General features: G+C 40.7%; 1 protein-coding gene across 7 annotated transcripts in view; it reads left to right on the forward strand.

The window, feature by feature from the left end:
* Positions 1-1222: 1222 nt before the first annotated feature.
* LOC104607831 (cytochrome b561 and DOMON domain-containing protein At3g61750-like) overlaps positions 1223-25307 on the forward strand; it is a 32219-nt gene continuing 8134 nt past the window's right edge. The window contains exons 1-4 of one of the 7 annotated variants that reach the window (XM_088892100.1): positions 1223-2105; positions 2599-3437; positions 5394-5690; positions 6262-6655. In XM_088892100.1, the coding sequence (XP_088748226.1) occupies positions 5481-5690; positions 6262-6655 (604 nt within the window). In that variant the 5' untranslated portion in view covers positions 1223-2105; positions 2599-3437; positions 5394-5480. Of the gene's footprint in view, positions 3438-5393; positions 5691-6261; positions 6656-25307 lie in introns of all 7 variants that reach the window. The other 6 variants (XM_019199527.2, XM_010273572.3, XM_010273574.3 and 3 more) reach the window with 6 other exon arrangements.

Here is a 25307-nt window from a genome sequence, read left to right on the forward strand (position 1 = left end):
TATTAAACAAAAAACATTTTTACACACATAGAAACAAAAAACATTATAAAAAAAATTGAATACATCTATAATTCTATATTTACAATACTACTATTAAAAATATGAATAAGATTGTGGAACTTTCTTTGACTAAAATATTTTTTTATTTTAATCCCCATTTAATTATTAGCTTTAAAATGTAATTTGATCTACTACTTTTCACCTTATTCAATTCATTCTCTTTAAATTTTACATTTTTTTTTAATAAGTGAACAAAAGAAAATACACTAAGAAGATAAAACATTACAAAAAGAATAGTCCAATCAAGTAGGTAAGCCTATCAATGATACCCAAAACTTTGCAGCATAATATGAGGTGTTTACATAATCGGATTTGGATTTTACTATTTGCATTCGATTAATAATAAAAAACAAAAAAGATAAAAGATACATGAATTTTGTATAAAATTTTAGATATATTCACATGTAAAACACATGCACACCTACTAATATATATAAAATACCAACCGAATAACTGGTTTGTTCTAACGTTAACCAACACTTAGTGAAAAAAGGGGTCAAATGAAGTTATTAATGGTGTATATATTAGGCTCATAGATAACTTCACTATGCTGCAACTCAACTTACTTAGCAGCAAATCAACCTATATATCAGACTCAAACTTATCTCAAAGCTCGACCTTTTCATAAACTGAACTCGAATAAATGGTAGAAAGCTCAATTGTTTTCAGTTTTCACCCCTATTTGTGTATTATTATTATTCAATAGACGGACGTTGGAGATTGGAACGTGCCTGTGAGGTCGGTGTGAGGTACGCTCGTCAGCAAATCCTAACACCTAACATGGAGCAGCTGAAGTGATGGAGACTGTCGTCAACGGTCAACCTCCTTCTTTGCCCTAAGACAATAACCGTTTTGTCAACCAAAAAAGGGGATAATAACCGTTTTTTAAGCCATGAGACCCTAATCGTTCAACCAGAAGCTTTTATAACAAAAATTATAAAATGTCTTAAATACTCTTAAAATTAATCTTAATTATTAAATTACCCCTATCACTCTGGCTAATACACACGAGAAAGAGGGAAAGGGAGGCTGGGAGGGGCCGAACCGCCGAAGGGAGGATTGGAGGAAGCCTTCTATTTAACCGATAAAACCGGACCCATCAATAGTATTGAAAAGTAAAAAATAAAAAATTAATTAATTAATTAATTAATAAAAACGTAGGAAAAAGGCGGTTTTCTTCTCCACGAAGCTGCGAGCAGAGGGGGGTCTTATTCTTCTCGACCGGAACGAACGCCCATCGCCATTACCGACGAGCGATCACCCCCATTTCTCTCTCTCTCTCTCTCCCCTTCTTAGTATTCTTTCCATACTCTGTTTTCTCCAACCGAAACAAGGTGACGAACCAGCTCACCGCCGGTCTCTCCCTCCTTTTCTTCGTCTTCCCCTTTCTTCTCCTTCTCTCCTTTTTCTTCCTTCGTCTTTTATTCTCTCTCTTTCTCCATTCTCTTCCCTTTTGATCGAACGAATCAGAGGAGGTAACAACCAGTCACCATCGGCATCTCTGCCCTGTTTTCCCCTCCTTTCTTCTGTTCCTTTCTCTTTCCTCTCCTACTCTTTTCTTCTTCCTTTCGCTTTCCCTCTTTCTTTCTCTTTCTCCTCCCTCTTCATTTCTTCTCCTTTGGTCTCTTCTTCTCCTTCTACCATTTCTCCGCTCCTTTGTCTCCTCTCTCCTCTCTCTCCTCTCCTTCTCTCTCTCTCTCTCTCTCTCTCTCTCTCTCTCTCTCTCCCTCGTTTCAGTTCGTCTCTGCCGTCAATCAGGACTGAGACCATCATCACCGAACATAACCCCTGCTTCGGTTTCATTGCTGTTTCATTGAAACCAATCCAAACCCGACCTGCCCGTCCGTGTCTTGGTTGGATGCCAGTTCCTTGCGCACTGATCAAGTTCGTACGTAAAACCCAAACTATTGCAGTCCTGTGGTGTCTCTCACCCACCCATCGATGAAAAGGCAACATGAAGGGGTGTATCAGCCACCCTATCTTTCTTTTTTGTGGAAGCCTCCTCCAACGAATCGACTAGTTGGTTCTTCTTTCACTCTAGTTCGGTATTCCTTATCCTAATATCCTTCTATTCCTAGTTATCTCATTTTATTTTATTTGAGAAGAGGTAAAGTATCAATTCATTAAAAAAGACAAGAAAAAAGACCCATGTACAACCAGAGGCTGTACGATGGGAGAATGCATGATACATAAGACCATTATCCCATTTGTGTTTACAAAAAGGTTTTCCAACTGAAGGCAAGAAGCCAAGAACCAAGGAGAATACTCTCTACGGATAGCTGTGCAGATGACCAGGATAACAGTTTCCCAACTATTTTCTGCCACAATTCCTCCTCTTGACAGCATTTGCTTCGGAAGAGCCTTGAGTTTCTTTCCTGCCATATCGACCAGAAAACTGCTCCTGGGACCAATTGCCATAGGATTTTCGCTTTCTTGTTTAGACCTTTAATCCACCAACCTTTTACAAAAGCTTCCACTGATGCTGGGCAGCAACTTTTGATGGCAAAAATTCTGAAAAATTTCACCTAAATGTTGTAGGTGAAACTGCAATGCAGCAGCAGGTGGTCACCTGATTCTTCTATTCTGTTCCATAATACACATTCAGGTGAGTCAATCATCATTCCCCTCCTAATCGAATTTTCTTTTGTAAGAATCTTGTTCAGATAGGCAGACCAAACAAAGCAAGCCCCTTTATACTTGTCTAGATTACATACCAAGGAAAATCCTGCTCGTCCTCTGGAGCCACACCCTTCTGTCCTCTGAGTTAAAATCAATTTGCATGCTGTACAGCTTCTGGAGTGGCCTTCCAAAAGGTTCAATCTCCCAATCATTGAAAGCTCTTATAAACTGTGGGATCCAGACATGATCCCCATTCTGGAACTGCACACAGTCAGCCACTTTTGCCTCCTTATCAACTGCGACTGCAAAGAGTTCTGGGAAATCATCCTTCAACAAATTGCTTCCACACCAGCAATAATCCTGGTTCCTTTCCCTACTTCAAAACTTGATTTCCTTTCTAAAAAGACTGTAGCTCTTTTCTATTCCTTTACAAACCAAACAACCAAACGACTGATTTTTTTTTTCTCCTGGATCCCACCCCTCGTTTTTTTGTACCATACTTTGCTTGAACTACTCTTTTCCACAGACAACTCCCTTGTTGTTCAGACCTCCAGAACCACTTACCAAGCAATTCTAAGTTTAATTCTCTAAGTCTTCTTATACCCAATCTCCCATTCTTCTTTTGTTTAAACACCTTTCCCTAGTGCACCAAATGAACTTTTTTACCATCCTTCCAGTCTCCATAAGAATTCTCCCATTCTTCTCTCAATTTGAGAGACCATCCCTACTGGATTGGTAAAGCGTTAATAAGTAGACAGGTAAAGAAGACAGAACACTCTTTATTAGAGTGAGCTTACCCCATTTGATAGTTACCTAGCTTTCCATCCAGCCAGCCTTTTCTCAATCCTTTCCACAATTAGTTCCCATTTGATAGTTCTCTCATTTTATTTTAATCTGTTTTTATTGAATATAGATTGATGGTTTCCATGTCTTCTTTGTTTTTCTTTCATCTCAGTTTATTCAAAATTTTACAAAGTTGTTGAATTTCACTTACGTGATATCTTGAGTACATCCGTCTTGTTAATATATGGCAAAACTGAAATTAGATTAGTATGACCATGCATTCTTATGTCTAGACCAGGTTAATGTAATTATTGGGTTGAGTTAATAGTGAGTTATATAATTTTCTAGGTTTCATAAATATCTAGAATAGATTAATATGGTTAAATCCTCATCTTAATCCATTTTGTCATACATGATGTGTTGTACAGATTATTGAAGTAGGTTATTCCTAGTTTATGCCCTCTTTTCATATCCCCCCCTGAATCCCTTTAATATGATTTGTCCATGGTTGCATTTCATTTTATTTTATGCAACTTTCTTTTAGAAGTTGACATGAGTTATCTAAATTAGGGTAGTTAATCCTCATCTTTCTCAGAATTTAATTAAACTTAGTTTAGTCTGATAGGTTGCCCAAGTTATTTTGTCCTATTCCACTCTGTATTTCTACAGGCCATTTGAACAAGCAGATTAACTAACCCTCCTCCTTTTCCTTTTATATTTTCTTAGATTTATTTTATATGCTGACTATTTTATTGATTTTATATACTACCAATTATTACAATAAACTAATTTCCTTAACCCCCTTTTTTATTTTATTTTGAGATTTAGCAATTGTACTTTGGCTCTGCCTTAATGGTTTTGTTTTATCTAGCATTTGATCCATCATTAGTATTTTTTTTGAAGGTAAATAAAAAAATGTTAAAACAAAACAGAAAGTTCAAGAAAGGTGACCAGCAGTCACTAAAGAGAAGAGAAAACAAAACTACTTCCTCCACAACCTGACTCCAAACTTTCACACACTATTGACAGCAAACCTAAAAAATAAACTCCCTTCTTCTATCATAAACCTAAAATAGAAACAAATACAACCCGAACCCCTGATTCCTACTGACCATAAAATTACTACCCCCTGACTAACAGTAAAACCAAGCTTTAAATTGACAAGATTCCACCACAACAAAAAGGACTCAACTCCACTATTTAATCTTATCAACAACTTGAACAGCAACGTCTCTGCTTCTCTTTAAGTATTTCTTTGATCTTTTAACCTTCTTGATAGGACCCACACCAAATAAGCCCCCTTTCAGCCTTGTGAAATCTTGGAAAACTGCATCAGTTGAGTATTTTTCTGCTTTCTGAAGTGTCTTACATCATTAGGAAATTTCTCAAAATCTCTAACCTTCTTAGGACTTGCATTGATTCTCTCCATCTCCAAAACCACATGCTTCTTAAAGATCTTCTCTGCCTCTTCTCACCTTCCTCATTATCAATATTTTTTGCCCCTTCAAATGATCGAAGTCCCTTGAGAGATTTATCCACCCCTGCATTGACCCATCATTAGTATAAACAAGTGCACTTAATCCTCATTGTCATGCCACTTCCTCATTCTTGGATTTATGGCCTATCCATATTCTTTGTGGCTACTTTGGCTGATATGTTGTGAATCAATATAGAATCTATTAATCCATATCAATATTTTACTTCATATGCTCTTGTCCATATCTACTTTCATTTTTATTTTTTTTTACTTTCTATTTAAGTCTCATCAAATCTCATTTACCACTATTCTCGATATGATTACATATCACTTTTTATGTAATCACAGTGCCTATTAGTACAAGCTATTTGATTTGGTGTCCTTTTTATATTAATAATTCTCATATTGGCTCTTTAAAACAATTCCTAGAGCATCAGTACTCTTAATTTTGCAGGTTGCTAAGATGGAAAAACAACAGCTATTAGTTGTGTTTACAATTCTTGCTTGATTTATATGGGAATGGGATGCAACATTGCAAGGAATGAAAATCTTTCCACAAAAACAATCTGATCCAATGCCAGTGCTTGTATTCATAGTGTTGGGTCTCTTTGCTGTGGCGACTTCTGCTGAAGAGGACCCACTGTTGCTATCGGATGCTTGTGGTCGAGATATAAGTACCCTTCTTCCTCCTCCTTATAGCAATTCTTCTTTCTTTACCTGCGCATCTGTTTGGAATACTTTCATTTTGAGAGTAAGTCTTATTTTCCTTCAAATTTTAGTTTCCTATTGGTTTTCATGGTGCTAAGATGAAAACTTTTGAATTTCCCCAGCATTTATTTTGAGAAGTCCAATCCATCACAATTTCTTGGAGCATAGGACGTTGAATTTATATCTCTAGATGCATTATGAATGGTTTGATCATTAGGTTGTTTTTTTTTTCAATTATTATTTTGTCAAATATTCCCATCCCCGCCAGCCAATTTCTTGTTTAAGTAGAGAACTGATTGTAGTATTTTTCTGGTTTACATGCTACAAAAGTATTTCGCCATATTTTATGCACTATGCAAAGAATCCGTGGTTGGAGATAACTTTAGGAGTTAAATGAACTGAATTTTAATCCATTCAATTTGTGCGCTCAAGCATTACATGACTTGTAACTGTCTTAATATGTACACCACTACACTGTCAAAGTTTTAGCTAATAATACAAAAATTATCGTCCATCCAGTTGAATGGTTCGTAGCAAGGAAGCAAAGCATTTTTTGCTCTTGCCAATAAAAAAGTTATATCTCTGATATATTTATTTTGTCTGTTCTGTTGCAGCATTCTCAGAGCGATAACATCCTGACTATTATAGTATCTGCTGTATATACTAGCGGGTGGATTGGATTGGGATTTTCTAAGGATGGAATGATGGTTGGTTCAAGTGCAATGGTGGGTTGGATTGATGAATTTGGTCGAGCAATATGCAAACAGTACTACCTGCAGGGCTTAACCCAATCTGAAGTCATACCAGACAAGGGAGAGTTGCATCTTACTGATGTTCCAACTGTTGCCATTCTTCATGGAGCCACCATTTACGTGGGGTTTCAACTGAAGCTTGCAGGTCGTCTTTCTCGTCAACAAATACTACTGGCTTTTGGTAGTGAATATCCAGTCCAGAACCAGCTATGTCATCATGATGATAAAACAACCATTGTATTCGACTTCTCTGCAGGTTTTTTCTTTCCTTGTGCTTTCTCAAGAAAAGGCGCTATTTATTATATGTTTTTGGTATCATGTGAAATTTTTATATGTGGTATGCTGATCAATATAGTTAGGATATAAGGGAACAGTTCAGTTATCATGCTTTCAATGTGGCACTATGGTATACAAATGCATTGGGCCCAAGAGCAACATGTGAAAGATGGAATTGCTTTGGTGGCATCATCCTTTTGATTTGGAACTTTCTATGTGTTTTATCTAATCAACATAGTTAGGATATAAAGGAACGCTTCAGTTAACATACTTTCTGTAGAGTGAGTTAGCATGTTATATATGTTGCTGTTAGCATGTTAGTAGTGTTAGAAAGTTAGTTATTTCAGTTATGCTAGCTGCTGTTTATTTGATCCAAAGCACCTGGCCTAGATGGCTTCACAATGGCTTTTTATCTGGACTGTTAGGATGTGGTAAAAGATCTTATCGAGGTGTTTTAGGAGTATGTAGATACGAAAAGGGTAAGCCTTGGAGTTAATGCCCACTTCTTAGCCCTAATCCCAAAAAAGATAGATACGAAGGACCCTAAGGATTACATGCCGATTAGTCTAGTTACAAGCATCTATAAAATTCTGGCCAAAGTGTTGTCCTTAAGAATTCGAGTAGTACTACCCTCCATCATTGTCAAGCACAAGGTGCTTTCGTGCAGGGAAGGCAAATAACAGATCAGATCCTAATAGCAAATGAGTGTGTGGAAGACATGAGAAAGTCAGGGAATCATGGTTTTGTATGTAAGTTAGACTTGGAGAAGGCTTATGATCTTGTGGATTGGAGTTTTTTATTAGAGGTCCTTGGATGCTGTGGTTTTGGAGATAGATGGTGCAACTGGGTAAAGGGTTGTATTAGCTCTTGTCATTACTCAGTCTTGGTGAATGGGGTGGTCAAAGATTTTTTCCTTGCAATTAGAGGCCTTAGACAAGGTGACCCTCTCTCCCCGTTTCTTTTCACCTTAGTTGCAAATGTTTTCAGCAGATTAATCTCTAAGGTAGACAGGGAAGAGGAAGCGAGTGGTTGGAAGATAGGAAGGAATAACATTAGGGTAACCCACCTACAGTTTGCTGATGATATCATAATTTTTTGTGAAGGGGGTGACAGGAAAAAAGTGAGGAATCTTAGAGCATTGATACAACACTTTGAGGAGGTATCAAATTTGACAATAAACATGGAGAAAAATTGTGTGGTAGGTATGAATATGAATTGTGTGGTAGGTCTCCCTCTAGGGGCTAATCTAAAAGAGAGTAGTTTTTGGACCCCAGTGTTGGAAAAGTTTGAGAAAAGATTAACTTCTTGGAAAAAGAACTACATCTCTATAGGGGGTAGAGTGACTTTATTAAGAGCTACTCTAGCAAATCTACCGGTCTATTTTCTCTCCGTTTTCAGGATTCCTAATAGGGAAGCTAAGAAGTTGGAGAGATTAATGAGAAATTTCCTTTGAGAGCCAAGGGAGGAAAAGAAAGACCACCTAATTAATTGGGAAATGGTTTGTAAGAGTAAAGAGGAAGGTAGCTTGGGACTAGGGAGGTTAACTCTCAAGAATAAAGCTCTCTTAGGAAAGTGGTTGTGGAGATGGCCTAGAGAAAGGGAGAGGTTGTGGAGATGGCCTAGAGAAAGGGAGAGGTTGTGGCATGAAATGATAGCTAGCATACATGGTAGACTAGAAAATGGTTGGGATGTGGGTGTATCACGTCAAGCTACGTTGGCTTCCCCATGGAAAGCAATCCAGAGTATCCTCCCTTAGTTTCTCAACTTTGTCAGGTATGATGTTAATTCTGGTACATCTGTTTTATTTTGGGAAGACACTTGCGTGGGTAATGTTGCCCTAAAGGACCAATTTCCCTCTCTTTATTCTATTTCCCTTTACAAGGAAAAGGTTATTTCTCTTTTTCTCCCATCTCGTTTTTCACCCCCCTCCTTAAGTTGGGACTTTGGCTTTCAGAGAGGCTTGAGGGATGACGAACTTAACAGTGTTCCAGATCTGTTGTCCCTTCTTGGCTGTGTCTTCTTGGACCCCCGTAGTTTGGATGTGAGGTTATGGTTCCCTCACCCAAAAGGTTACTTTACTTGTGCTTCCTTTTTCAAATCCCTTTGTTCTTCCCAGGGACAGTGGGGTTTTCCAACCAAGGAGATTTGGTCTAGACGGTTCCAACTAAAGTTATTATTTTCTGTTGGGAGGTGTTTTATAGAAAGATTAGTACCCTGGACTGTTTGCAGAGGAAAAGGCCTTCTTTGTGTTTGTCCCCTAACTGGTGTGTACCTTGCAGGGCTAGTGGTGAGGACTGCTCTCACTTACTTGTATCTTGTTCCTTTTGTAGTGCTATTTGGAGTTGGATTTTCTCTTTGTTTGGGTGCAGGTGGAATCTGTCCACAGATTTAAATCAACTATTCGATCCTTCATTTTTTTTGTGGCCTACAAAAAAAGGAAAAATAATGTGGATATGTATTAGAGCAGCCGCCTTGTGGACAATATGGGAAGAAAGGAATGCAAGGGTATTTAAGGGTATTTAAGGAGGAAAGAAGCACTCAAGCTGTTGAGGACTGTATATTAACTAGGGCCATTCATTGGTTGAGAACTATGGACCTATTTTATACGTTCTCCTTTGATGATTTTTGGAGAAGCTGGTTAGCAGTGGCTAACAGCCATACAAGGAAGGACAGGAATTCTGTTGTGTGGATGCCTCCACCTGAAGGATGGGTAAAGCTGAATTTTGATGGAAGCAGCCAAGGAAGCCCAGGCCCTTCCGGGATAGGAGGGGAGCTGAGAGATAATGAAAGCAAAATATTAGCATTGTTTTCAAGCCTGTGGGAATAGGAGACTCCAATAGAGCTGATTTATTAGCGGCAGTACAAGGTATTCAGATTGCAGAACAGTTAGGAGTCCAGCACTTGGTAGTTGAAGGGGACTCTGAGATTGTTGTGGGATGGCAGATAGAACAAGCTTCAGCTATGTGGTGACATAGAGATATGCTAAGGAAAGTCAACTGGATCACAAAAGACATGGCTGTTACCTTTCATTGGGTGGGAAGATCAGCAAATGCCTTAGCGGATGGGTTAGCTAAGCAAGGGGCCTCAAGGGAAAATTTATTTTGGGCTGCTTTGTAATTTTAGTTCTGGTTAATTCTGGTCAATTCTGCTTTAGTTTGATGTAATATTTGTTAGAAGAGGTAACTACTCATGCTCCTCTTGGGTCTACTGTATTGCCTCATATTTCTGTTTTAATAAATTATATTCATTCATCAAAAAAAAAAATATTGTAAGTCTACTATGTTTTAAGTATTAATATAAATAGCAACTGAGTGGGGCAGCAATCATCAACTGACCCACTTTTTTTTTTGAAATCTCCTCTCTACGATTGCTCTCTTCTTCTTCTTCTTCTCTCTCTCTCTCTCTCTCTCTCTCTCTCTCTCTCTCCTTTCTTCTATTTTCTGAATTTTCTCTTGTTGAATTCTCATCTACAGTAGGACTGATTAGTCTATACAACACAAGTTGGTATCAGAGCCAACCTAGGGTTTCTCATATGAGTCCAATCAGGTCGACTGCATGAGAACTTCCTAGGGTTGGAGGTTTTAGCAAGAATAGTCCACCGGCTGGTTCTTGGAGATCACTGATTGAGTGCAGCAGCTTTTCAAGAAGTTGTAGAGCCTTGGAAAGTGTTCGGTGATCAGGAAGAATCAGAAGGAAGGAAAGATTTTCAAGAGTAGGTTCCAACAAGGATTTGAAGTGGCGGTCAGGCTTTTCTGGGTAAGTCTCAGTTTATTTTTGAGATTCAGCCACCAGAAGTTGGTTTGAGTGATCTGGAAGGAGCGGCTGGTTTTCTCTTAATTTTTCTGGACTTTCTTTAGGGTTTTTTCAAACCTACGACCAGCTCTAGTTGGTTAAACCCTAACATCCTGACTGTTATTGAGTTTTGGGTAACAGTTAGGTCTGTTTTAGTATTCAGATTGACTGATAATTACTTTTGAGAACTTGTTGGATCTGTTTCAACATTTCTGGGTGTTTGCTATACCCTTTTCAGCAGTCTAAGTGGGCTGTTAGCAATTTCTGGGTGATAATTCCTTGATAGAGATGACAGAAACTGAGTTAAAAACCCAAGGGGAAGGTGTGTTGGGGGATGGAAACATGACCGAAAATATTTTTCAGATTATTAATGTCAAATTTGATGGATCAAATTACTTGGAATGGGCTCAGTCAACTATGATGACTATTGGTGAAAGAGGAAAATTAGGTTATATGATGGCGGATGTAAAGAAACCAGCCAAGGAAGACCCATTATATGCCAAATGGGTTCAAGAGAACTATTTGGTCATGACTTGGTTGTGCAATTCCATGTAGCCTCATATTAGCTGAAATTACTTGTGGGCCAAAACTGCTAAGGAAATTTGGGACATCATGAAGAAACCTATTCCCAGCCACTTAATGTTGTTAGGTTCTATGAGTTGAAGTGTGAAGTCAATAATCTTAAGCAGGGAGAGAAATCGGTCTCAGTTTATTTCTCTACTTTGAAGTCTTTGTGGCATGAAATTGATCACCTAGAGACAATTGAGTGGGAAAGTCAAAAGGATGCACAGACATACAGAAAACAGGTTGAAACCAATAGAGTTTTTGAATTCCTAGTTGGTTTGAATCCAGAATATGATATTATGAGGCAACAATTTCTCACTAGCAAGAGTGTGACCTTGTCTCAGTCCTATTCCTCAGTGCACATTGAAGAAAGTAGGAGAAGGGTTATGCTACAATATCAACCTATGGAATCAGCCCTAGCAGCAGTGAAACCAAAGTTTGGGGGTGACAAGGAAAGGGACATGAAGAAAGAAGAAAAGAGGGAAGTAATTGTGATCATTGCAAGAAATTGAAAAGCACACAAGGGGCACTTGTTGGAAGTTGTATCCACATCTATTCAGCAAATTTCAGAAACAAAAAGGGGAATGCTAATGTGGCAATTGCTACTGATAGTGTATCATCCTCGAGCACAAGAGCCACATCTCTAGACACTTTAGCTATTGTTCGAGCTGCTCTAACTCAGTTGGAAAGTGAAGTTGGCACTTTATCCCCATCTCGGTTACTTGCTACAACATCAGCTACTCCTACTTCAACATTCACTCATTCAGGTATAAGAGCTTCAACATATCATGCTTTAGCCCCAGGTAACAATGAACCTTGTTGGGTTATACATTCAGTTGCATCTGACCATATAACTGGCTTATCCTCATTGTTTATTACTTATTGCTTATCCTCTGGTAGAGACAAAGTGTCTATTGCCGATGGCTTCGTTGTTCCTTTCTTTGGCAAGGAAGACATTAGACTGTCTAGTGGGCATTTCCTTGTCCTTAATTTTGCATGTTCCTAAACCTAGTACTAATCTACTTTCAGTTAGTAGCATTACTAAAAATCAAAGCCCCATCTCGGTTACTTGCTACAACATCAGCTACTCCTACTTCAACATTCGCTCATTCAAGTACAGGAGCTTCAACATATCATGCTTTAGCCCCAAGTAACTGTTGTCAGTTGTTTATGTATTCAGATTTAGTACCATAAGGGTACTGTTGTAGTTTCTCCTCTGTTTATATTGTTCGACTATACTAGTATAAATAATAAAATAATTCTTTCGCCCCCAATGTTCTAGAGGGCTTTCAGTCACTCGACTCATCTCTCTTCTCTCTTCTCCTCTCCTCTCTTCACTTGCTCTTGCTCAACATGGTATCAGAGCAAGTCGTCCAGGCCTGAAGGGTGGTGTCGAGCTAACTACTGTTGCATCCAGTGCTGTCTCCAATCGAACTCCTGATCTGGTGAAGTTAGTTCGACCCAGAAGTTAGAGAGTCTTTTCGTCTTCCAGCCCAGAAATTGCTTCTCCTGTCTGCTCGACTGTAGAGAGACTATTGTTTGCAGTTCGTAGAGGGTGTTCCTGTCTTCAGAAATTGCTCATCTTCTGTTCGGCTGCCTATTGTTTGAGGATTCGTAGAAGGAGCTCTAGTTTACAATCAAGGAGTTCTGGTTTACCATAAGGGAGACTATCATCTGAAACTAAAAGAGGTACTATCATCCTTGTCTGTTCGGATGCCTATTGTTTGCTGAACTGTTTGATGACTGTTCGGCTACCCTACTGTTGTCTGTTCGACTGATGAATTGTTTGATGCCTACTGTTTGATGCCTATTGTTTGTGGACTATCATCCTTGTCTGTTCGGATGCCTATTGTTTGCTGAACTGTTTGATGACTGTTCGGCTACCCTACTGTTGTCTGTTCGATTGATGAACTGTTCGGCTGCCCTACTGTTAAGCGACTGTATTCCTTAACACAGTAACTGTATTCAAACTTTTTTGTTGTTGGTATTGTGGACTGTTGATGGTCTGTTTTAGCCGACTAATTGTCTGCTCAACATCAATCTTATTAAGCCCTACTAAGTAGGTCATTCAGACCTGTTCTTGTACTGCAACAACAGTGTGCAGACTTGTTTCAGTGAAACCGTAGGTCAGAAGGACCTGTTTCAGTACTGCAACAGCAGTGTTCAGTTTGTTATTTGTTCTCAGTGAAGCTGTAGGTCAGAAGGACCTGTTCTTGTACTGCAACAACAGTGCTCTTTCTTTTGTTCTCAGTGAGACCGGTGGTCAGAAGGACCTATCTCTGAAATAGTCTTGTACAGCTGTGCCTTTTTTGGTTGTTGTTTCAACTTTTTATTCAGATATCATGGGCAGTGAAGATTCAGCCACATCTGGAGTTTCCTCAATGCTGAATGGAATGGGTGGGGGTGACCTATCCTTTCCTATGGCTGTTGTCCCTCTCGATGGTTTAAATTACCTGGAGTGGTCAAGAGGGATCAAATTATACATCACTGCAAGGGGGAAGATAGGCTATATTAATGGGAGGATAAAAGAACCATCCTCCGGGAGTGCTGAATATGATAGATGGAATCAGGAGAACATTATTGTTATGTCCTGGCTCTTGGTGTTCATGCAACCTCAAATTAGGAAGAATTTCATGTGGGCTGAAACAATGAATGAAATCTGGGAACAAGCAAAGTCTACATATTCAGAATTGTGACACTATGCCAAAATTTATCAACTGCAGGTAGCATCTTCTACTTGTAGACAGGGGGAGAGGTGTTTATCGGTCTATTACTCTGACTTAACTTCTGTCTGGAAGGAGTTGGATCACTACCAGAGTGTGGATTGGAAGTGTGATGAGGATGCTAAGAAGTACAAACAACTTGTCTCCCAGCAAAGGGTGTTTGCATTCTTACATGGTTTGAATCCTATGTATGAATCTTTCAGGGTTCAGATTCTCAACTCTAAGGATCTCCCTTCTGTTCAAGAAGTCTATGCTCTTGTACAATCTGAAGAAAGCAGGAGAAATTTGATGAACAGCCCTGGTGGGGATGCTGTTGTGTTAGTTGCAAAAGGAGGTGTATCTACTGGTGTGGGATCTTCTTCCCTGAAAGGAGATCTCCAGAAAAAAACAGAAGATAAGGAAAAATTGTGGTGCACTCATTGCCAGAAACCTCGACACACCAAAGATACCTGTTGGGATCTTCATGGGAAACCAAAATGGGCTCAAGATATAACTAAGAAGCAAGGTTTAGAGGTGAATAAGAAGTACGGACAGTAAAGTACAAAGAAACATCACATGGCCAACATGGCTACTCGGGAGAATCAGCCCCCCATTTCTACTGTGACTCAGACACATCTCACTGGACCTGACCCGATGGAGGACATTATGAATTCCTTCCGTGACCATTTAGAGCTCTATGGTAGAGCAATTCGTCAGATGGATACTCCTCCCTCAACCTCATTTGCATCTACCTCAGGTAACCCTGCCACTGCTTTCCATGTTGCTTCTCACACCCCTGACTCTCCATGGATCATTGATTCTGGAGCATCAAAACATATGACTGGTACGTCCTCTTACTTTCAAACCTATCACCCTCTTTCTGGAAGAGACAAGGTGAGACTAGCCGATGGATCATACTCTTCCATAGCTGGTCAAGGAACTCTCTCTCTTCCTTTTGGCCTTACCCTTTCTGATGTTCTTCATGTTCCAAAATTTCCCATTAATTTGTTCTTTGTTAGTAGTGTTACTAATTCCTTGAATTGCTCAGTGACCTTTTTCCCTTCTCATTGTGTGATTCAGGATCTGGCCTCGGGGAGGACGATTGGTAGGGGTTGTATGGCTGATGGACTTTACATGCTGGAGAATAAGGCTGGTCTTCATGTTACAGAGTCTATGAGTCAGTCCTGTAAGAAAAAAGTCTATTTATGGCATTGTCGTCTTGGTCATTTGTCTTTTGAGTCTTTGAAAGTTGTATTCCCAGAATTGTTTAAGTCAATGTCTGTTTCTGATTTTTCTTGTCAAACGTGTTAGTTGAGTAAGCATTGTAGAACTCATTTTCTTCAAAGAAATAGTAAATCTGAATCTCCGTTTCACATTGTTCATTCTGATGTGTGGGGCCTTGTTACTTTACCATCTGAGAGTGGCTACAAGTATTTCATTACCCTCATTGATGATTATTCTAGATATACTTGGGTATACCCGATGCGAACCAGAGAAGAAGTACCAAAAATCATTCAAGATTTCCAGCAGATGGTCTTCACTCAATTTCAAACTGAAATCCAAATTTTCCAATCAGACAATGCAAAAGAATTTTTTCATAGTGACCTCACGGAATTTTTTGCTTCGCATGGTTCCCTTCACCGTAGCTCTTGTGCCCGCACACCACAACAAAATGGTGTGGCCGAACGGAAGAACCGACATCTCCTTGAAGTGGCTCGAGGTTTACTACTTCATATGAATGTTCCCAAACGGTTTTGGCTTGAAGCTGTTCTTTGTTCCACTTACCTTATAAACCGTATGCCCTCTCGTCGGTTAGAGTACAAAGCCCCACATCAACTTCTCTTTCCTAAGGCTCCCCTTCTTTCTATTCCTCCTCGTGTCTTTGGTTGCCGGTGTTTTGTCCAAAATCTGTCTCCCACCCGTGGGAAATTGGATTCTCGTGCTATCCCTTGCATATTTCTTGGTTACTCCTTCACTCAAAAGGGATACTGTTGTTTTGATTCTGTTTCTCGTAAATTCTATGTCTCCATGGATGTTTCTTTCTTTGAAGATGAGCCTTTCTATCCTGTTTCTCCTCAGGGGGAGTGTAGGCATGAGGAGAAACTGGTTCAGCTTCCCTCTCTCCCTGACCCTCCACCTTTTCGTGTTTTTTCTCGTCGTCGCAAAGGCCAACCAAATTCAAGAGCTGTAGAGAATCCGGAAGCTGTACCTCCAGTGCCACCAGACTCCTCGGGGGAGGATCATACTCACTCAGGTATTTTGGCTCCCAATGATGTCCTTGAATCTATTGAAAATGATTCCTCTACTGCCAATGATCTTGACCGGCCTATTGCTCACAGGAAGGGTGTTAGATTGTGCACCAATAAACATCTCATTTCCAACTTTGTCTCCTATGAGAACATTTCATCCTCATTCCGTGCCTTCCTTACCTCTATTGACAGTGTCCCTATCCCTAAGAATGTGGCAAAAGCTCTTTCAGTTCCCGAATGGACAAATGCCATGAGGGAAGAAATTAATGCCCTTCACAAAAATGGCACGTGGGAACTTGTTGATCTTCCTAATGGAAAGGTTCCAGTTGGATGTAAATGGGTGTTCACAGTCAAGCATAAGGCTGATGGAACAGTGGAAAGGTATAAAGCTCGCTTAGTGGCAAAGGGATTTACTCAAGTGTATGGAGTTGATTATGCAGAAACTTTTGCCCCCGTTGCCAAAATGAATTCTATTAGAGTCCTTTTCTCCCTTGCGGCTAATCTGGATTGGGTTTTACACCAGCTGGACATCAAGAATGCATTCTTGAATGGTGACCTTGAAGAGGAAGTGTACATGATTCAACCTCCTGGTTTTCTAGCCCAAGGCAATGAACAGAAAGTGTGCAAGTTGAAGAAGTCCTTATACGGGCTGAAACAATCACAAAGAGCTTGGTTCAACAGATTCCATGTGGCAGTTCAGCAGAAAGGATACAGGCAATGTCAATCAGATCACATTGTTTGTGAAAAAAGGAGAAGGTAAAATTGCTGCTCTAATTGTATATGTGGATGACATAATTGTTACTGGTGGTTGGGAGGATGAAATTCAGAAATTGAAACTTTTTCTTGCCACTCAGTTTGAAGTGAAGGATCTAGGACCTGCCAGATACTTCCTTGGAATTGAAGTTGCCCGATCAAAGAAGGGTATCTTCATTTCTCAAAGGAAATACGTCATAGATTTACTTCAGGACACTGGAAAGATGGGGGTGAAACCAGTTGACTCTCCCATTGACCCCAACCATAAATTAGGTGACAACTGTGGTGAATCGCTCAAGGATGTGAAAGAGTTTCAGAGACTTATAGGGAGATTGTTATACCTTTCTATGACTCGCCCAGACATTGCATATGTTGTTGGTGTCCTCAGTCAGTTCATGCATGCTCCTAGGTCTTCTCATCTTGAAGCAGTAGAGAGAATCCTTCGATATCTAAAGAAGTATCCGGGTACTAGTTTGTTGTTTCAAAAGCACGGACATTTGAAAGTTGAAGTTTATATAGATGCAGATGGTGTTGGATCCCAAAGTGACAGAAAGTCTACCAGTGGCTACTGCACCTTTATAGGAGGGAACCTTGTTACATGGAGGAGTAAAAAGCAAAATGTGGTAGCTAGATCCAGTGCTGAAGCTGAATATCGTGCTATGGCCCACGGGGTTGCTGAAGGCATGTGGATAAAGAATTTGTTGGGGGAGTTGGGTTTCCCAGTGACCAAACCTATAACTCTATTTTGTGATAACAAAGCAGCTATAAGCATTGCTACCAATCCGGTGCTACATGATAGAACAAAGCACATCGAAGTTGACAAGCATTTTATCAGAGAGAAAGTTATCACAGGCGAAGTGTGTACCCCCTATGTCACTTCTGAGAACCAGCTTGCAGACATCTTTACAAAGGGTTTAAACCTTTCTAGACATCATGATCTTTATGACAAGTTGGGCATGATTGATATCTATGCTCCAACTTGAGGGGGAGTGTTGTCAGTTGTTTATGTATTCAAATTTAGTACCATAAGGGTATTGTTGTAATTTCTCCTCTGTTTATATTGTTCGACTATACTAGTATAAATAATAAAATCATTCTTTTGCCCCCAATGTTCTAGAGGGCTTTCAGTCACTCGACTCATCTCTGTTCTCTCTTCTCCTCTCCTCTCTTCACTTGCTCTTGCTCAACAGTAACAATGAACCTTGTTGGGTTATACATTCAGTTGCATCTGACCATATAACTGGCTTATCCTCATTGTTTATTACTTATTGCTTATCCTCTGGTAGAGACAAAGTGTCTATTGCCGATGGCTTTGTTGTTCCTTTCTTTGGCAAGGAAGACATTAGACTGTCTAGTGGGCATTTCCTTGTCCTTAATTTTGCATGTTCCTAAACCTAGTACTAACCTACTTTCAGTTAGTAGCATTACTAAAAATCAAAACTGCTCGGTGACTTTCTTGATCGGTGTGTTTTTCAGGATTTGAAGACAAGGAAGGTGATTGGGATTGGCCTTGAGACGAATGGAATTTATTTGCTCGGGGGGCATTCACATGGGGAAGATAAAGAAGTGGGGAGGTCATTAGTCTTTTAGTCAATGAGTTAGGTTATGCTTTGGATGTCTTGACAGTGTGGCCGGCCAGAGATAAGAGGAAGAGGAGAGAAGAGAAGAAGAAGAGAAGAGAAGAGAGGAGAGAAGAGAGAAGGTTTGCAATGTAACAGTACTGGCGGCACTAGTGTTTATTTTACTATATATAGGGCAACAGAAATAACAAGGGAAAAGACCCTTGTGTCCCTGAGTACAATAACAGACATAACAAAAATAAAAAACGAAATAAAAAAACACTTTAATTAGCCAAACAGGCCCTAACATCTGCAACTAAGTTATTTTAACATTATTCTAACACTCCCCCTCAAGTTGGAGCATAGATGTCAATCATGCCCAACTTGTCACACAAATCTTTGTGCCGCACATGATGAAGACCTTTGGTGAAGATATCTGCAAGTTGCTCTTCCGAGCTGACATATGGTGTGCACACTTCTCCACTTTCAAGTTTCTCTTTGATAAAGTGCTTGTCCACTTCAATGTGTTTCGTCCTATCATGCAGAACTGGATTAGCAGCAATATTGATGGCAGCTTTATTGTCACAATAGAGTGACGTAGGATTGCTTACTGCGAAACCCAGTTCACCTAACAGATTTCTTATCGACATGATTTCCGCAACTCCATGAGCCATCGCTCTATACTCTGCTTCAGCACTGGATCTAGCCACCACACTTTGTTTTTTGCTTCTCCATGTGACAAGGTTTCTTCCTACAAAGGCACAATTGTTAGTTAGTTTTGTATGCCCTTAGCTTCAATCAGAATGATGTACTTTATGAGTTTATTGTAAATGAATAAAAGTGCATATTTGATTCATGTTCCCTTGGTATGTTTCTATGTAATACCCTTAAACTGGACACTTAATGAGACTCGTGTTAGTTTCGAATGTTCACAGCCAGTGGATCGGTCTGAGGAGACCTATCCTGACAAGGTTGACATTGTGGTGCCACCAAGTCGGTTGGGGTGGCCTGTCTCAGCTGCCAGGGTGAGACCCTAGGCACATACAGTGTAGGATTAATTGAATCTTTGAACTGGACCAGATTTCCAGTATTGCCCTGGACCTTGGAGATTGATGGGCAAAACTAGACAGTTACACCTGACCCCTAGACTCGATTATGATACTGCATTAGGTGTCGGATTGGGCTGTCTTTGATGTACCATTCAGTGAGATCCTTAGCGGGGGTAAAAACCTGGGTATGTTGGGACAGTCTGAGAATTTATCTGAGTGGGTGATCATAGTGGCAGGATCAGCCCCTTTTTCGGACAAAGGTAATGATCGGGGATGCACTCTCACTGATGGAAACCAAGACTGCCGGCAGCCGATTTCAATCGTTGAGATTTTTTTTCCAAAGTATATTTTATATGAGATATAAAAGTATATATATTATGGTTTCTAAAATGTTTGCAAGAAGGTTTTAATTCCCGGGATCCATATAAGTAGAGAGTGCAACACTGTTCCTTGCAGCCGAGGGAGAGGTCCTCTCTTGTCGGGCAGTGTATGATCATTATGGGCTGAGAGGTTAAGTGTAAGACCATTGAGGATAATACCTGATGGGCTAATCTTGCATCTGCCCACAGTCCTTGGGTGTTACAAGGTGGCTTGGCCCAGGGACCACTTAGGGTAAGTGTTGGGCCCATAAAGCCCATTTGATGGGTTTCAGGGGGTGCACTGTCCATAACAGTGTATTCGGTCAGGGCTTGTAACAAAGGCTGGGCCGAACCCATGTGGCTGATGTGTAGATCAATGCTTGGGTCCCACGCCATACAAGGAAGCCCAACTGGGCAGCAGTTAGGAATGTTAAGTGAGCACATAAGCTTAATGGGCCTAAAGCCCATTTCGAATTGGGCTATTTTATTAGTTAATAAAGGGGCGAATTCTGAGATGGATTAGCAGATAGGATAGGGTCTTGACCCTATCCACTCATAGAGTCCAGATCTGAATGTGATTCAGATCTAGAAACTTCCTAATGAGATTAGGAGAAAACTAATTTAATCTGCAGATAAGGGTTTATCCCTATCACCTAAAAGGGGTCTTATCCAAATATGATTTGGATAAGCAGTTCCTAATTGGATTAGCAGCTGATCTTTTAGGTTAACATAAGAAGGAGGGGGCGGCAGCCTTTAGAAGAATTCATTAAAAAATCCTCTTTAGTGTTGAAATCGAGAAGGAAGAATTAAAGCATCCCTGCAGAATTCTTTCTTGCCGCCTCCTTGTTCTTGCCACCCTGTTTTGCCAGTTCGATCTCCACTTGTGGGAGAAGTCAAGATTTGATCTTGACATCAGTTCTTGGAGGAAGAATTGATAGGAAGCTGTGCTCACGTGCCATCCTGTTGTTTCTTGCGAAGGACAGAGTTCTTGGAGAAGAACACTGCTGATTCTGCTCCATCTTGCACTGCGCCATCTTCAGTGGGAGCCGTCTTTGGATCCTTTCTTGGGCGTGAACACCTTCGTTGGGGGATATTATTTCTCCGTATCAGGTATAATCTTCTCCTACTCCTTTTGGTTCATATTTGGTTCAGTTTATGGTTCAAGAATGATTCTTGAAAAATATGTTTTTCTAAATAGGGAATGCGATTCCCAGTTGAAGGGAGAGAAATTTTTGAAATTCGCCCCCTTATTCCGCAAGATCTGGGCGTCCATACGATGGATCTCTCATCCCTTCAACAATAACCACTGGTAGACTTTCGGTCATTGACTGCTCCTGCCCAATCTGCATCAGTATATACTTCCACTTTTAAGTGACTGTGTTTCTGGAACAACAAACTAGCTCCGGGAAACTTCTTGAGATAACTCAAGATCCTCTCTGCAGCCTCAAAGTGAGTTGTCCTCGGGCTGTGCATGAATTAACTAAGGACACCCACTGCATAGGCAATATCAGGCCTGGTCATAGACAAATACAGAAGTCTCCCCACGAGTCTCTGGAACATCTTTACATCTTTCAAAAACTCTCCCTGACTGTCTCCTAGATGGTGATTAGGTTCAATAGGTGAATCAGATGGTTTCTCCCCCAACTTGCCTGTAACTTCTAGTAGATCTAGTACATACTTCCGTTGGGAAATAAAGATGCCCTTGTGAGAGTGGGCAACTTCAATTCCAAGAAAGTATCGTAAGGGGCCTAGATCCTTCACCTCAAATTTAGTGGCTAAGAATTTTTTTAGTCTCTGGATTTCAGCCTCCCAATCTCCTGTGATCACTATGTCATCCACATACACAATAAGAGTTGCAATTTTACCTTCACCTCTTTTCACAAACAGGGTATGATCTGATTGGCATTGTTTGAATCCCATCTGTTGGACTGCTAAATGGAACTTACTAAACCAAGCCCGAGGTGATTGTTTCAACCCATATAGGGACTTGTTTAACCTGCACACCTTTTGTTCACTGCCTTTGGCACAGAACCCTGGGGGTTGGGTCATGTACACTTCCTCTTCCAAGTCGCCATTTAAGAAGGCATTCTTGATGTCCAATTGGTGAAGATCCCAGTCAAGATTTGCTGCCAAGGAAAGGAGAATCCAGATAGAGTTCATCTTCGCTACTGGAGCAAAAGTCTCTACATAGTCCACTCCATATACCTGTGTGAAGCCTCTTGCTACCAGTCTAGCCTTGTACCTTTCAACAGTTCCATCAGCTTTGTGTTTCACTGTGAACACCCACTTGCACCCCACTGGTTCCTTTCCCTCAGGAAGATCTACCAACTCCCAAGTACCATTTTTGTGTAAGGCATCAATTTCTTCCTGCATTGCATCTGTCCATTCAGGTTTTGACAAAGCTTCTGCCACGGTCTTAGGAACGGGGACACTATCCACAGAAGAGAGAAAGGCACGGTACGAAGGTGAAACATGCTCATAGGACACAAAATTAGAGATAGGATGATTAGTGGTACAAGATCTAACACCCGTTCTCTTAGCAATAGGAATATTAAGATCATTGGTGACAGGTGAATCAACATTTAAAGGAGCAATGGGAGCAAGTGTACCTGGCTGATGAGACGGATCTGCCTCGGGTGAATCCGATGATGTTGGTTGCATAGTGTCCGGCTCCACGGCTCTTGGACTCTGCTGGCTCTTATGGCGACGATGAAAAACCCGGAACGGAGGAGGATCGGGTAAAGGAGGTAGTTGAATCTGAGTCGTCGCCTGTTTCTCCTTAACCCTACTCTCCCCCTGAGGAGAAACCAAGAAGAACGGTTGACTCTCAAAGAATGAGACATCAATGTTAACATAGTACTTGCGGGCAATGGGATCGTAGCAACGATACCCCTTTTGAGATGAAGGGTAACCAAGAAAAACACAAGGAATAGCCCGAGGGTTAAGTTTACCACGAGTAGGTGATAGGTTGTGGACAAAACAACGACACCCAAAAACACGCATCGGAATGGTGGACAGCGGGGCTGTAGGGAACAAGAGCTGATGTGGGGCCTTATACTCTAGTAGCCGAGAGGGCATGCGATTGATGATATATGTCGCACACGGTACTGCATCCATCCAGAACTGTTTGGGCACATTCATATGAATCAGCAAGCCACGAGCAACTTCAAGAAGGTGACGGTTTTTTCGTTCAGCCACACCATTTTGTTGGGGTGTCCTGGCACAAGAGCTTCGCTGAAGTGACCCACTCGAAGAAAAGAACTTCGTGAGATCACTATGGAAATATTCCTTTGCATTGTCCGACTGGAAGATATGAATTTCCGTTTGGAACTGAGTGAACACCATGCGTTGAAAATCTTTCACAATTTGTGGCACTTCATCTCGAGATCGCATAGGGTAAACCCAAGTGTATCGAGAATAATCATCAATCAAAGTAACAAAATACTTATAGCCAGCCGCAGTAGGTAGAGTAACAGGGCCCCAAACATCAGAATAAACAATATGAAATGGAAATTCAGATCTTTTATTTCGTAAAGGTAAAGAACTTCTACAATGCTTACTCAACTGACAAGTTTGACACTGTAACTGACTCACTGACAAGGACTCAAACAACTTTGGGAACATAACTTTTAACGACTCAAAAGAAAGATGACCTAAACGACTATGCCATAAATAGGCCTGACTCTCACTCGACGTACTTGTGGACTCAGTCGCCACTAGACCAACATTATTCTCCAACACGTAGAGACCATCCACCATGCTTCCTCTACCAACCGTCTTCCCCAAGGTCAAATCCTGAAACACACATGAAGACGGAAAAAAGGTGACTGAGCAGTTCAAAGAGTAAGACTACTAATGGACAACAAATTAATAGGTAATTTCGGAACATGCAGGACATTAGGAAGAGTAAGGCCAAGTGGGAGAGATATGGTGCCTCGGCCAACTATGGTAGAAAAAGAACCATCAGCCAGTCTTACCTTATCTCTCATAGAGAGAAGGTTATACGTCTGGAACAAATTTGACTTACCGGTCATGTGATTTGAGGCTCCGGAGTCAATAATCCAAGGTGAATCAGTAGTATGAGATGACACATGGAAGGCTGTGGCATTACCTGATGTAGACGCAAATGAGGTAGGAGTAGGCCCAGAATCCACCTGGCAGAGAGTCCTACCATACAATTCCAAATGTTCACGGAAGGAGTTGATAATATCTTCCTGAGGGTCAGAACCGGGATGTCTCTCCTGAGTTACGGAAGGACTAGTCTCTGTTGATGCCATATTAGTTGAGTTATACCTTTTTTGATTATGCTGGCCTGGTTTCTTGCCCTGATCCGGTGCTGACTTCTTACCCAAATCCTGTGCCCATTTAGGTTTTCCATGGAGATCCGAGCATGTATCTTTCGTGTGTCGTGTCTTCTGGCAGTGAGTGCACCAAAGCTTGCTTTTATCTTCTGATTTTTTCTGAGTGTCACCCCTTTTAAAGCCACCTCCGACATTTGTATCTGAATTTCCCCGGACCGCTAGGGCAACTGACTCCCCTTCTACACCATTCATCACACTTCTTCTGCTTTCTTCTGACTGCACCAAGGCATACACCTCCTGGATTGATGGCAAGTCTTTACTACCCAAGATCTATACCCTGATGGACTCATATGACGGATTCAGCCCTAGGAGGAAGGCAAACACTCGTTGTTGTGATACAAGTGACTTATAGGCCTTTGCATCTTCATCACACTTTCAATTCACATTCTGATAGTGATCAAGTTCTTTCCATATTGATGTCAAATCAGAATAGTACATCGAGAGACTCCTCTCCCCCTACTTGCAAGTAGAAGATTTAGCTTGTAGTTGATATATCTTGGCATAGTGTCTTTGTTCTGAATAAGTGGACTTTGCTTGTTCCCATTATCTCACAAGCAGTTTCAGCCCACATAAAAGTCTTCCTTACTTGTGGCAGCATTGAAACCAAGAGCCAAGACATCACCATTGTTCTCTTGGTTCCACCTATCATGCTCAACACTTCCATACTTCGGTTCCTTTACTCTCCCATTGATGTATCCTATTCCCCCCCTAGCAGTGATATATAGTTTTATACCCCTAGACCACTCAAGGTAATTCAGACCATCAAAGGGAATGACAGCCATGGGAAAGCTCATATCCATTCCCCCACTCACTCCATTGTGGCTCCCTGAGATCTTTGAAGTAACAGAATTCTCAGTCGACATGGTCAAACAATTAATCAGTCCCAAACACCGGACTTAGGACCCCTCCTTACTCCACAAAACAATGCTCCACTCATTTCACACCCACACACTTGGGTTTACCAACCAGATTGAGCACAAACAGTACCAAATTCCAGACAAAAAACTGAGGTAATATTCGACAGATTTCAGACCTGTATAGTTTTAACAGTCCCCACCTACCAGAATTCCTGAATGTCTAACAGCCACTAATCAGCAGGAGAGATCCTTCTTACTTATAGTCAACTCAAACCATTGAGAAGACAGGTCATCCTTGACCTACAGTTGTCTTAACACACACGATCCAAGAAAACTAGGGTTACATAGGTTCGACAGCATTCAGCCGCCCCAGATTCATAGGGTTTT

This window comes from Nelumbo nucifera, chromosome 7 (assembly GCF_055504915.1).
Source record: "Nelumbo nucifera cultivar China Antique chromosome 7, China Antique-T2T, whole genome shotgun sequence".
Lineage (NCBI taxonomy): Eukaryota > Viridiplantae > Streptophyta > Magnoliopsida > Proteales > Nelumbonaceae > Nelumbo > Nelumbo nucifera.